Raw genomic sequence first — 15472 nt, 5'->3', positions numbered from 1 at the left:
AATTTTCCTTTATACAACTGTCAAAATCTGCAACATTAGTAATAATTATTACTAATTATCACGTAAAAAGACACGGCTTATGTGTTCTTAAACATAATAAATGGTCGTATTTACACTACATTTACTAATCATTAAAATATAACGGCGTTTTTACACAAATCTCAACATATGTTATCAGGGTATGAATGCCAGTGACACACCGCAGTTCTTTCAACTGAACAGACTAATGCTTGGTTTACATTTACGAAATCCACTCGATTTCAATTGTCAATTCCATTGGTTAAACGTCAAATGTTTTTTTAAACATAGCATAAGGCCGTCATCAGACCATCTGCTTTTTCACATGTATGACATCAGCTGTTCTGTATATTAGTATACCCAAAGTGACAACATACAAGTGAAAAAGCAGATGGTCTGATGGCCGCCTAATTAATAGCTTATCATGGAATTTTGGCTTTTATAAATGTAATGGGCCTATTTACATTTACAAGATGTTCAACAATAACTTTTATATGAATTAAAGTAAAAAATTTTAAATGTTACGGCTCAAATGTTAATTTTTGTGGCAAAAAGTAACCAACGGAATGGAAGATCCATGAAAATGTAATGACCACTTTAGAGAAGTATTAATTTTATAATCGTTTCGTTTTTTTTTTTCAAAATCAATAATTTCTGTATGTTAACATATATCCCATCTAACACAAACAACAACAAAAAATTAAAAAAAAAAAAACAACTTAAAAATAATGTAACTAATATATGTATGTTTTATTTTTATTATATTTACAAAAAAAAAAATTGTAACATCATAACAGCTCCACCGGATCGAATATGTTCATAGTCGGCACCTAATTTATAGAGATGTTAAGCCAGAAAATTTTCTTATTGGCAGAACATCGACGAGACGAGAAAAAATTATCCACATAATTGGTAAGTTTGACAATTTTTACAATATTTTTTGTTTTATATATAAAAAAGGCCGGAAACAAACTTTGAAAGGAAAGTAGCTCTTCTTTCCACCTTTCTTATCTAAAATCAAATAATTACTTATGAAAAATTTCAAAGTCGGGACAAGAGTTAAGGCGGAGACACATTAAGCCGAATAATAAAAAACAACCTTTTAGTAAAGTTTTGCGTTAAAGCCGAAAACACAATAAACGCTTGAGTAAAATTTTGGTAGAAGAATACAGAACTAAATGCCCAAATGCCAAATTCAAACTTTACTGTGTGTTTGACTTTTATTCCTTTACCAAAAATTACGCAAAACTTTACTCAAACGTTTATTGTGTTTTCGCCTATAGCGTAAACAAGAAAGAAGAACACATTACACTGACTGATCCGAAGAGGTGCGCAAGCTATTTTAATTAACAGTTTGTCGAGCACTCCGGGAATGACAGGGCAAAGAGAAGAGTACTACGTCACCAGTAGTGGAATTCTGTAACTCATTTTTCGAGTTACCGACAAATATCGGTCAAATGAAAATGCTTTTAATTTCGGTAATTAACGAAATTTTTCGGTAAGAAACTCTTATGTTACACGCTAAAACTTTCATACGAAACTTTCCCATTATTTTGGCGTTCATAGATCGAGTTCCATACAAAAGTAGTTTTATGAAATTAGTGTAATGGGGAATTCGACCTAGGAACGCCAAAATAATGGGAAAGTTTCGTATGCAAGTTTCAGCGTGTAACATAAGAGTTAACAACCAAAATAAAGCTGTTGCCATGGTACAAATACACAGGTAGCCGCATCGGCAATTGTTGGCAACATAAGATGTCAAAATTTGACATCAATTCAATGCAATTGACACATTATGTTACCATCAGCTGGCATGATAATGCTACCTGTATTATTGTACCATGGCTGTTGCTAAGTTCTACATGGTACAATTACAAAGGTAGATGATGCCTCAGCCCAGCTGATCGAATCTAAAACGTCAAAAAAACTAAGAATTCGCCATGAAAAATCAAAACAAAAAACCATATGATTCGGTAAGTAAGAGATAGCATGTCTACACTTTATAGACAAACACAAGCGATAAAAAGAGACAACATGAGACCATTTGGCGAAAATTTTGACAGTTTACATTACAAAACCAGTAGGAAAAGACCAAAGTCGGGCGGGGCCGACTATGTAATACCCTACACCAGTCGAAATATGTAAAAATGGAATAATTAGTATACATCCCAATACGCAAATTGGAGCCATATTTGGGGAAAATCGTTAAAATACCTAAAATCGGGAGGTACCGTTATATGGGAGCTACAAAAAAACATGGACCTATTTTAAGTGGCGAAATTTCGTGGCCACTGGGAACCACATATGTAAAATTTCAGCTAGTTCAAGCAAAAAATGTGGCTAAGATCCCTAAAATACCTTAAATCTGGAGGTATCGTTATATGGGGACTATACCGAACCGTGGACCTATCCTGACAATTTTTAGTGGAGCAATTTCGCGGCCATTGGGAACCTCAAATGTAAAATTTCAGCTGGTTTGGGCAACAAATGCGGCTAAGATCCTTAAAATACCTTAAATCGGGAGGTACCGTTATATGGGGGCTATACCAAAACTTGGACCGATATAGCCCATCTTCGAACTTGATCTTCCGACGGCTAAAAAAATGGTATTCCCCAATTTTCAGCGAAATCGGTCAACAAATGCGACCTGTATGTTGCGAACGGACGGACGGACGGACATGCATAAATCGACTCAGAAAGTGATTCTATGTATATCCCTAGAAGGAACTATGGGTCTATCTCGCTTCCTTTTGTATGTTACATACAAATGCACTAACACATAATACCCCTTACCACATAGTGGTGTAGGGTATAAAAAGTTGCTTTGTTGTAGAAAATCTCCGATGCATCTACCTTTGTAATTGTACATGGTACTGTTCTGCCAATAACAACAGTGCTGTCAACTTTTATTGATACTTTTCACTCATAATTTTGCGTTTTAATGTTACCGATTTTTGTCAGAAACCCAAAAAATGAGTTACAGAATTTTACTACAGATCACTTCCTGTCGAGGATGAATCACCGCAATTTACAAGGGATGATGTTGAAAATGTCATCAGGAACGCTGAATCATCAAATGCATTTGGCCCTAATGGAATCTCCATGGTAATGCTAAAACAGCTGGATGTGCCGGTAGTCGAGTATCTGAGTAAAGTTCTCTACCTTTCGATAGCCACCCACATCGTTCCCGAAGTCTGGAAAATGGGCTGGTGGGTGGTCCCGCTTCTAAAGCCAGGCAAGAATGCCAACAAAGGTGAATCGCACAGACCGATTTCTCTTTAGTCCTCTCCGGCATCAGAAATAGCTGTCCAGTTGCCGATCATCAGTATGTGTTCCGTTCGCAGCACAGCACGCCAACAGCGCTGCCCGCCATCTCCACACACATTAGTCGAGGACTCAACCAGAACAAGCCGTGTGATAGACCAGTGGTGGTGGCACTTGGCTTGTCAAAGGCATTTGACACTGTCAATCACTCCACGCTGTTGGTGGACATCGAGCAGACTACTCTTCATCCAAATTTGAAACGTTGGATAATCAATTATATGTATGTGTGAACGCCAGTCGTTCGTGGAATTCCGGAACAAGAAGTCCCAGCCCAGTAGAGTGAAACAAAGAGTTCCCCAAGGAACTGTTTAACCTTTACCTCTCCTCTATTCCACCCCCTCCTAATCGTAACGTATATGGATGATTATACGATTTTGGCGTCATGTGTACCTTCCCCGGTGTCAGTTGTGAAAGGCTGAACTCCTGTTTGACTGATCTAACCATCTTTTTCCACGCGGGGAATATGGAAATATATCCGCTACTAAAATTACGGCCACTCTGTTCAGCACATGGACGGCAGAGGTGAATACTGTGTTGTATGTCATGGTGGATGGCAGCAGAATTCCGACCACCAACTACCGCAAGATTCTATTCAACAGCATGTTCACGTGGTCCGCACATGTCAAAGCTACTTGAGACAAGCTGAGATGTAGGAACAAGATCCTCCAGCCCTTAGCTGGGGTACAGATAAGTAAATCTTGTTGTTACAAGAGGGAACTCCTAGTCAACAAGCCTATCAAGCAGGTTTAAATTCACATAGATGAAGACGCAGATGCCATAAACAACTGTCGTGTGAATGCGGTCCTCTGAGAACATCCCCCTGTCTATCGCAGTTGAGAAGCGTTAACTACGCTCGAGATGGTGCAGCGTCTAAATTCCTAAAGGACAAGGATCGATGACACCGTGAAAAACATCTGCACAGCATGCGGCACAGGCCCGCACGACACTGCACATTTTCAAATTCATTTGAAATATATTCAGGCGCAGACAGATCAACGCTGAACTTTGGTGTTGGCGTTGCCCTGTTGTTGCTGTTTTTTTTTTTCTCAACGCCCAACGTAAAACTTTCCGCAAACGTTAATTTTGTTGTTGGTTTATGTCTATAAAACTACCTATGCAAATTCGAACTAGGTTGCCCTTCACCTTTTATTGTTTGACCAGAAATGACTAAAGCAAGAATGAAGCTGAAAACAGATACAACGTTTGATTAAAGTTTTGCGTTGGGCGTCGAGAAAAAAACAACAACAACAGGGCGACGACGATACCAAAGTCCAGCGTTTATCTGTTTGCCGGCATATATTTCAAATGAATTTGAATTTTTCGGCATCATGCCCAACAGTGTAAAAACGGCCAAAACGACACAAAACTTTACCCAAACGTTGTATCTGTTTACAGCTTGACAGCGTCTTATGTGTCTCCACCTATAATTCAGCAACATTTAAAACAATAATATTTGTAGAAACCCTTTCGTGGCACACTGTGTTTATTGACATTTACCTTTTGTCTTCTTTTTAATTATTCTTTGTTTCCTTCTTTCTCAACAGATTTCGGTTTGGCCAAAGAATATATTGATTTAGATACAAATAGACACATACCATATCGGGAACATAAATCCCTGACGGGTACTGCTAGATATATGTCTATAAACACACACATGGGCAGAGAGCAATCGAGACGTGATGATTTAGAGGCATTAGGTCATATGTTCATGTATTTCTTAAGAGGTTCACTGCCATGGCAAGGTCTTAAGGCCGATACACTTAAGGAAAGATATCAAAAAATTGGCGATACCAAACGAGCAACACCCATTGAGGTAAAGTAGAACACCCCCCATTCCACATTTTAATTTCCATGATTATAACGTTTTATTTTTTTTTCTGCTCCTCTACAGGTACTTTGCGATGGCCATCCCGAAGAATTTGCCACATATTTACGCTATGTGAGGCGGCTAGATTTTTTTGAGACCCCCGATTATGATTTTCTGCGAAGACTGTTCCAAGACTTATTCGACCGTAAAGGCTATGTGGATGATGGAGAATTTGACTGGACAGGGAAGACAATGGTCAGTAAACGGCAAACAGTACTAACATGATGATGACAAATATTGCATAGTTACTTGAATTTTTGAAATGTTTGAAAAATTGAGATGAGAATGAAATTTTTTTTGGTATGAGTGGGAAAATTTGCAAACAATTTCAAGATTTTTAAAATGAATAACAAGCCAGAGAGTGAATGTTGAAGACTGCAAGAGAATGCTTATGCAAATTTTTATGTCAAATTTTGTTTTGAATGAGCTATGGATGTATGCATTTTGTTTGGAAATTCCCTCAGGAATTTGGAATGTCAAAATAACTCCTCAAACAACCTAAAAGAATTTAAAGAAGGTGTGAGTGCATTCATTTGTTTTTAATTTCCAACTAACATTTCAAAATTCTTATTATCATTTCATATTTGCAAGATTCAATGACATTTGCAACAACATTTCAATTTCCATTGAAACCAAAAGAAAGAAGAAAAGAAAAATGAAAGAAAAGAAGAATGAAATTGCAATGAATGAATGCATCCAAAAGGAAATTGTTGTACTCTGACCCTTTCTCCATTTTACTTTGTGTATATTTTTATCAACATTAATTTTCTTTTTTTTCAAAAACATCACAACAATAAATATTAAGCAAATCCATACATATTGAAAACGAAATCCCTTATAAGTGATATTTTATATTATCATTTTTTTATACTTGAAAATCACAATTGTTTTCTATTTTATTTTCAAAATTAATTGAATCATTGTTATGTATTTTATGTTAAATTTTCTGTTATACATATTTTTTTTTATAAATTGTATGTCTTGCCCGCGCTTCATACACCCGACCGAACAAACAGAACAAGGATAAACTTGATCAAATGAAAGCTATTAAAAATGCACCACCTTCTCATTTAGCCAAAAACAAATCGGATAAGGTATTGTTTTGTTTTGTATCATTTGTTTGTTATATTGTTTTGAATTAATTTAAAAACTACTCTATTCAAGTGTATTTTGCAAATAGAAAAAAAAACGCCTAAAAGTATGCTAGTGATGAGTGTGATGCTAAATGAAATTTATTTTTTTATCTTTTATGACAGCTGTAGATTAATTTGGACCACAAAATAAAAATCATTTACATTGTAAAAGATGAACGAAATTAAGCGTCAAAAGGTTTTCCGAACTCCAACTCTCTGGGTCTTCAATTAAAGGCATTATGTAGGAGGAGAAAGGAGATTTTCCTGTAACTCATTTTTTGGTTACCGGCAAAAATCGTTAAAAATAAAACGGAAAATTATTAATGAAAAGTACCAATAAATGTTGACAACACTGGGCTTATCTTTCCTTTACCGACCCACCTCAGAAAATTATGAAAAAATTACCGCAGATAGTGCTTTTTATCCCGATTCCCATCCCGAGATATGGGCCTCCAAAGTTCCACAAAGGCCCCAGTATAAAATGTTGACAAACCATCGCAGAAAATTAATTAAAAATTACCACAGATAGTGCTTTTTATCCCGATTCCAACCATGTATTGCTTTTGTTGCGGAAATGTATCCTTCCCGAGATATAGGCCTCCAAAGTTCCACAACGGCCCTAGTCTAAAATGTTGGCAAACCACCACAGAAAATTATTAAAAAATTACCACAGATAGTACTTTTTACACCGAATCCAACGAAAATATTTAATTTAAAAGAAAATTTTGTTCTCATTCCCGAGATTTGCAACTGTCCATAGGAGAAAGTCTTAAATCCCGGCCGAAGGCCGGCTCTTTAGAAAAAAATAGGTTAAGGCCTTTGTGGATCTTTTGAGGCCCATATCTCGAAAAAAAGCAATGCATCGTTGGAATCGGGATAAAAAGCACGATCTTTGGCAATTGTTTTCATAATTTTCTGCGATGTTTTGCCAAAGTTATAGGTTAGGGCCTTCGCGGATTTTTGGAGGCCCATATCTCGTGAAGTATACATTTCCGCAACAAAAGCAATACATGGCTGGAATCGGGATAAAAAGCACTATCTGTGGTAATTTTTTCATAATTTTCTGCGTTGGGTCGGTAAGGGAAAGGAGTTCCCAACACTGTTGCTTGCTTTGTTGCTAACTTGCAGACAAATTTCGAAAATTTAGCATCTCTTTTTTACATAACCTAGATAAGCGTTTGGACTGTCTGCCTAGTGAACACAAAAGTTCAAAATTGTGAACACAAAAGTTCAAAATTTTCACTTAATGCAGTTTGAAGTCTATTCGATGATCAATTTGAAATTTTTACCGAAAGTATTAGTCCTTGTGAGTAGGTTCTAAGATGGACAGTTATGTTCCACTCCTTTTTGGATCCTCCCCTACTATAGTTCAAAAAAGGTTCGCCAAACTCTGTAATATTTCGTACAGAAATAGATCAGGTCCGAATATGGTCTGTAGCGGAACAATCCTTCATAGAATCTCCCACAAAAAAAATTTCAAAGTGCGGTTAAAGGACATGCCTCCGTTCGGGTTGAATTATTTTCCTGGAGGTTGTGCAGTGTTTTCGTTGTGCAGTGTTTTCGGGGCAAGTCCATACTATGGCCCAAAAGCTCTGAAAACTGATTAGCACATATATGTAGTTGTATAGTATACTAGTTTCACCCGGTCTGAATGTTGACAAATGACGTAACCTGGCCACCCGATGTTTCTCTTGGCTCAGACCATTTCCACATAATTGTCTCCATCAGCAGAACAACCGATTTCATTGCCTCTGAACGTGACACTCTCACCAATCCTGCAGTACCACGGCAGCGGGTTCTTACGTACCGGATTGACCCGAAACCAAAAGTGTTTCGGCCAGCGGCTGCCAACCCAGCATTATATGCTGCTACAACAACAAAAACAACAACCAATCATGGTAAAGATAATTGGCCTAGTTTCAGAGAGTTCACTAATCACCGCTTCAGCGATAGGCCCAACCCTTCTGATGTTCGGGTAGCAGAGAGGACTTTCCGAGACATCAATACTGCTGCAGCCGCTTGCAATATACCTACATGCTGGTCAAATACCCGGTAGTGAGAACAAATTTCCCAGCAGAGACGATGGGACTATCAAATGTTTGTGATTAACTTCATCAAGTCGATCCTAGTAACCCCGAAGTCAGTGAGTTAACAGGTTTGTAGGTGAGCACAAACGAAACCAGTGGTTAAATCATTTGAAGAGTTGCAACATTGGAGCCGGAATTTGTGATTTGTGGGCAACCGTTAAATCACGCTCGAACCATGGAAAGAAAGAACATAGAACCTACGCTGTCTCATCTGATGAGGGGCGCCAGTTATATTAACCTACCGGGTATGTTCTGAGACACACTTCACCTCTCACTTCACTCCTCAAGCATTTTGTCCACCCCATTTACTCCTTGGGGCTAAGATTCATTAGGGTATTTAAAAAGAAGAGTACAACCTAGTCCATCCATAAAATACTCGAAAAATCAGCGTAAATTGGGTAAACAAAATGCTTGAGGCGTGAAGTGAGAGGTAAAGTGTGTCTCAGAACATACCCGAAGATCTCTTACAATGTGTCGTGCACCGCGGTAGTGACAGGGCGACGATAAGAGTACTACATCGCATTAGATTTCTTCCTGCAGAGAAGAAGCAAAACCATTTACAATGGATGATGGTCCGAATGCCATCAGGAATGCTAACTCATCCAATAAAAGTGAATCGTACAGACCGGCTTCGCATTGGTCGACCGTAGCAAAGACTCTTGAGGCTTTAAAATTGATCCCGTTACTACTGCAGCCTGACAAGGATGCCAATAAAAGTGAATCGCACAGACCGGCTTCGCTTTCGTCGACCGTAGCAAGGACTCTTGAGGCCTTACTCCTCTTTAGCATCCGAAATAGCTATCCAGTTGCAGACAATCATCATGGGTTCCCTAAGTAGAACAGCACAACAAGACGCTGCTCGCCATCTCCACTCATATTAGTTGAGGACTCACCCAGAACAAGCTGTGCGATAATACAGTGCTGGTGGCTGGAGGCTTTTAAATTGGTCGCACTACTGAAGCCTGACAAGGATGTCAATAAAAGTGAATCGTACAGACCGGCTTCGTTTTGGTCGTCCGTAGCAAAGACTCTTGAGGCTTTAATCCTCTCTAGCGTCAGAAATAGCTATCCAGTTGCAGATAATCAACATGGGTTGCGTAAGTAGAACAGCTAAACAAGAGCTCTGCTCGCCATCTCCACTCATATTAGTTGAGGACTTAACCAGAACAAGTTGTGCGATAAGACAGTGCTGGTGGCGCTCGACTTACCAAAAGCCATTAATACCACCAAGCACTCCACGCTGCTTGAGGACATCGACAAGACTACCCTCCGCCCAAGTTTGAAACGTTGGATAATCAATTAAATGTGTGGACGTCAGTCGTACGTGGAATTCAGGAACATGAAGTCCAAGCCCCGTAGAGTAAAACAGAAAGTTTCCTAAGGTGGGGTGAAATCTTCGGAACTTTTTAACCTCGACATTTCTTGAATTCCACCTTCAGACGGCATTGAGATTGTAATGTATGCGGATGTTTGTACGATCTTGATGTCAAGTACCTTCCATGATGTCATTTGTGAAAAGCTAATCTTCTATTTTACTGATCTTACCACCTTTTTCCACGCTAGGGATATACAAATATCCGCCACTAAATCTACGACCACAGAGTTGAATGCCATGGTCGACGGTAGCCGAATCCCGACCACAAACTACACCAAAATTCTTGGGGTCACATTCGACAGCATGGCTGACTTCCGAAACGCCAGTTGTTTTGTATTCGTGCATGAAACTAGGGATTCTTAAATCGAGTTCCATATTAGAATAATTTTATGAAATTGCAGTAGTGGGGAACTCGATCTACGAACCCCTAAATTCATGCACGAATACAAAGCAACTGACGTTTAAGAAGTCAGCCCATGTTTATTTCGTACGTGCATGCCACAGCTATCTGCGACAAGCTAGGATGTAGGAACAACAAGGTCCCCAAGACCCCAGCCGGCAGCACTCGGGGGGTGCAGATAAAGAAACCCTGAAACCATATAATGCAATAGGTCGGTCTGTGGTAAACTATGAGGCGCCATTATGGCCCCCGAGTATATGTTAGTGCAACGCGATGCAAAAATATTGAAACCTGTCAGAATTTCGCCCTGAGAACAGCAACAGGGTCTTCAGTGGACCATCTACATGAGACGTTGAAGGTTCTTCCACACCACCACCACAGCACCACAATGCCATGCTCTCGTTGAAGTAATCTGATGGAACCAAGCGTTCTTTAATTAATACACATGTTCCCACAAACACTCCGGACTGGACAAGGGAGGTTCAGGAGGTCTTCTATCTATAAAAGGTCCCTTCTGGATGTCCTTGACGAGGCCTTCAATCTTCAAAAAGACCCCTTTCGGAGGTCTTCTGTCTATATAAAAAAGACAATAGAAACCTCATTTAGGGAATGTTTTACCTATGGAAAACCTCCTTAGAAGGTCTGCTATGTAGAAAAGACCCCTGAGGTAGGTCTTCTATCTATAAAAAGACCACTTCAGGGGGTTTTCTATTTATAGTAGCACTTTTAAATCCTCCTTCTATCTACAGAAGAGCCCTTTACATGTAGACCCCTTTTGGTGTTCTTCTATATATAGATGACCCATTAGGAGGTCACGGGGTAATACCGTGAGAGTTATTCCAACCACCGAACATTGCCCTTAACCTTTGCACATCGCAATAATTTTCTCAAATTTAAATCAAGTTCGAAGATGGACTATATCAGAAAACTCTTTCGAGTATCTCCCCTCACAAAAGTTCACGATTTTCCTTTAAGTGCAGTTTAAAGCCCCCCGAGGATTGTTTTGACATTTTTACCAAATTTAGTCGTTGTGATTCTGATTACAACGATACAATTTTTATACCCTACACCACCCTGTGGTAAGGGTATTATGTGTTAGTGCATTTGTATGTAACATGCCTAAGGAAAAGAGATAGACCCATAGTTCCTTCTAGGGATATGCATAGAATCACTTTCTGTGTCGATTTATGCATGTCCGTCCGTCTGTCCGTTCGCAAAGTACAGGTCGCATTTATTATTCGATTTGGCTGAAAATTGGGGAAGATAATTTTTTAACGAAGAACGCTATTGCTTTTGGTGAAAATCGGTTCAGATTTGGATATAGCTTCCATATATATTTTCGGCCGATTTGAGGTATTTGATGCACCAAACACGCTGTATCTGTCCAATTTTGATTAAATTTGGAATGTGTTATGGAATTAGGTCTATAGATAATTGTGCCAAATTATATCGAAATCGGTTCAGATTTGAATATAGCTCCCATATAAAGTTTCGGCCGATTTTTGGTATTTGGTGCACCAAACACGTTGTATCTGTCCAATTTTGATGAAATTTGGAATGTGTTACGGAATTAGGTCTATAGATAATTGTGCCAAATTATATCGAAATCGGTTCAGATTTGGATATAGCTCCCATATATAATTTCGGCCGATTTGAGGTATTTGGTGCACCAAACACGCTGTATCTGTCCAATTTTGATGAAATTTGGAATGTGTGACGGAATTTCGTCTAGAAATAAGTGTGCCAAATTTTATCGAAATCGGTTCGGATTTGGATATAGCTTCCATATATATTTTTGGCCGATTTTTGGTATTTGGTGCACGAAAGACGTTATATATGTCCGATCTCAATGAAATTTGGAATGTGTGATGGAATTTGGTCTAGAAATAAGTATGTCAAATAATATCGAAATCGGTTCAGATTTGGATATAGCTCCCATATATATTTTTGGCCGATTTTTGGTATTTGGTGCACCAAACACGTTATATACGTCCGATCTCAATGAAATATGGAATGTTTGACGGAATTTGTTCTAGAAATAAGTGTGCCAAATAATATTAAAATCGGTTCAGTTTTGGATATATCTCCCATATATATTTTTGGCCGATTTTTGGTATTTGATGCATGAAAGACGTTATATATGTCCGATCTCAATAAAATTTGGAATGTGTGACGGAATTTGGTCTAGAAATAAGTGTGCCAAATTTTATTGAAATCGGTTCAGATTTGGATATAGCTCCCATATATATTTTCGGCCGATTTTTGGTATTTGGTGCACGAAAGACGTTATATTTGTCCGATCTCAATGAAATTTGGAATGTGTGACGGAATTTGGTCTAGAAATAAGTGTACCAAATAATATCAAAATCGGTTCAGATTTGGATATAGCTCCCATATATATTTTCGGCCGATTTGAAGTATTTGGTGCACGAAAGACGTTATATATGTCCGATCTCAATGAAATATGGAATGTGTTATGGAATTAGGTCTAGATAAAAGTGTGCCAAATTTTATCGAAATCGGTTCGGATTTGGATATAGCTCCCATATATATTTTTGGCCGATTTTTGGTATTTGGTGCACGAAAGACGTTATATATGTCCGATCTCAATGAAATTTGAAATGTGTGACGGAATTTCGTCTAGAAATAAATGTGCCAAATTATATCGAAATCGATTCAGATTTGGATATAGCTCCCATATAAATTTTCGACCAATTTGAGGTTATATATGTCCGATCTCAATGAAATTTGGAATGTGTGACGGAATTTTGCCTAGAAATAAGTGTGCCAAATAATATCAACATCGGTTCAGATGTGGATATAGCTCCCATATATATTTTCGGCCGATTTGTGGTATTTGGTGCACGAAACACCTTATATACGTCCGATCTCAATGAAATATGGAATGTGTGGCGGAATTTGGTCTAGAAATAAGTGTGCCAAATTTTATCGAAATCGGTTCGGATTTGGATATAGCTCCCATATATATTTTTGGCCGATTTAAGGTATTTGATGCACCAAAGACGCTATGTATGTCTAATTTTGGTGAAATTTGGAATGTGTGACGGTGTTTGGTCTAGAAATATACGTGCCAAATTATATCGTAATCCGTTCGCATTTGGTCGGCCCCGCCCGACTTTGATCCTTTCCTTACTGGTTCTATTTATAGTAGACCCTTTAGATCCTCCTTTTAACTACAAAAGAACCCTTTAAAAGGTCTTCTATACATGTAGACCCTTTTGGTGGTCTTCTATATATAAATGACCCATTAGGAGGTCACGGGGTAACACCGTGAAAGTTATTCCAACCACTGAACATTGCTCCAACCTTTGCACATCGCAATAATTGTCTCAAACTTAAATCAAGTTCGAAGATGGACTATATCAGAGAACTCTTTCGAGTATCTCCCCTCACAAAAGTTCACGATTTTCCTTTAAGTGCAGTTTAAAGCCTGAGCCCCCCGAGTATTGTTTTGATATTTTTACCAAATTTAGTCGTTACGATTCTGATTACATATACATATGTATATATAATTGTTCCACAAACATACCAGATGGGACAAGGGAGACTTCTCTCATATCAATGAGTGCACCCCGATTCATATTAGCTCAATGATATGGGACCTACTGTTTATTGCCGAGTCCGAACGGCGTGTCCTAAGACACCACTTGTAGAAAAGTTTTACAAGGCTGAAATACTCAGGAAATGTCGGGTATTTTGACACCGTTGAAAATTTGATGTTGCCTGGCCTGGGAATCGAAACCAAGACCTTTAGCGTGCAACGCGGGTGTGCATACCATTGCACCACGGTGGCACGGTTCTGATTACAACGATACAAATTTTTCTCGTGCGCAAATCCATGCTTCCTGACATAATGACCGAAAAACTTTAAAAGTTCCACGGTGATCAACAAAAATGGCTGGTTGGCGCGATATCTATCGAAAGGAATCATTCTCAAAATTGGATCCACTTTCAAATGGACTATGCCCGGCCATTCCAACAAGTAGCTCCTCTGCAAAAGTTTAACACTTTTTCCAGAATTACTCGGAACGTCCACAATCATTAAAATAAATACCCCTATGTTTACAAAAAGCCCTATATTTTTGTCGACAACTTTATACTTCTTGAAAAAGGCCACAGAAAACCACCTAAAATAAATAATTTTTAGAAAAAGGGATTTCGCTTGCCCTACACGATGGGGGTTATCATGAATGAAATTTCCCCGTGAGTTTCGTCTTTCCGCCGTTGCAACTTAAGGGAGAAAGTGAAAAAATACACGGGGAATTGCCGTTCATGATAACCCCCATCGGGTATGTCCAAGATGCAAATCTCAATTTACACAGGCTGAGTGTGAGGGTACATCCTGCAATGCCGTCGACGACATATTTTACTTGTTTAATTTCTTATTTTGTGGTCCAATTTATAAACCAATTTTCTTAATATGATTAAAAACAACAACAATCCAATAATATTTTCATAAAATAACATAAATTATTTTTCTTTTTTCCAAAACCAAAAATCCACCAATCAATATGTGTTCAATGTGTCTGTTTGCTGTCCAAACACGATCTCCATGAATGAAATGAAAATGTGCTTGTTCTTCCCAATTGAAACTCTTGACACAAAACTATTCCATACAACAACAAAAACACCATATTACCACCATCAACTTGAAACCAACCTCCCTAACATTTATTTGATAATTGGAACACGGTATTTCTTCAACAATAACAACAACACGAAAATGCAGTCAACGCCGGTTGGTTCATTACAAACGGGTCATGAAGTTATCATTTCACCAAATAAAGATCGTCATAATATAACAGGCAAGGTAATGTATAGAAATTCTTTTCCTTTTTTTATATATGTATGTACCAATATATAAAACATATTACATAACTCCTATATATATATACTGCATACATAACAACTTACATAATTACAAATCCATAAACAAAAAATTTAGTAAAATCATATTCTACTACTTACTACATATTTAAAAATATTTTGTTATTCATTCCAACAACAAAAACAACAAATTTTTGTATTTATTTTGTTCACAACAACAAACCTATTTTTTACAAATTATACATACATATGTATCTTTGGGTTATATTATTATATATTTTTTACTACTTTTTCTTCATCTTCTTCTTATTGTACTACTTTTGAATTTTGGTTACTTTGTTGTTTTTTCTTTTACTATGTATTTGTTTTATTTAATGTAAAATTTTTTATTCTTCTTTTTTTATTGTGTATTTTATTTGT

General features: G+C 37.8%; 1 protein-coding gene across 50 annotated transcripts in view; it reads left to right on the top strand.

The window, feature by feature from the left end:
• The window catches only part of gish (casein kinase I gish), a 187592-nt gene that overhangs the window by 148820 nt on the left and 23300 nt on the right, over nucleotides 1–15472 (top strand). For 36 of the 50 annotated variants that reach the window (XM_073972847.1, XM_073972674.1, XM_073972765.1 and 33 more), the window contains 4 exons: nucleotides 816–930; nucleotides 4887–5155; nucleotides 5234–5404; nucleotides 14955–15035. In XM_073972847.1, coding sequence (XP_073828948.1) covers nucleotides 816–930; nucleotides 4887–5155; nucleotides 5234–5404; nucleotides 14955–15035 — 636 coding nt within the window. The remainder of the gene's footprint in view (nucleotides 1–815; nucleotides 931–4886; nucleotides 5156–5233; nucleotides 5405–14954; nucleotides 15036–15472) is intronic. The other 14 variants (XR_012411291.1, XR_012411296.1, XR_012411285.1 and 11 more) reach the window with 1 other exon arrangement.

Source organism: Musca autumnalis, unplaced genomic scaffold, assembly GCF_047663935.1.
Source record: "Musca autumnalis isolate F117 unplaced genomic scaffold, ASM4766393v1 scaffold_1, whole genome shotgun sequence".
NCBI classification, from domain to species: Eukaryota; Metazoa; Arthropoda; class Insecta; order Diptera; family Muscidae; genus Musca; species Musca autumnalis.
The sequence above is the reverse complement of the archived record's forward strand: the minus strand, read 5'-3'. Positions and strand labels throughout refer to the sequence as shown.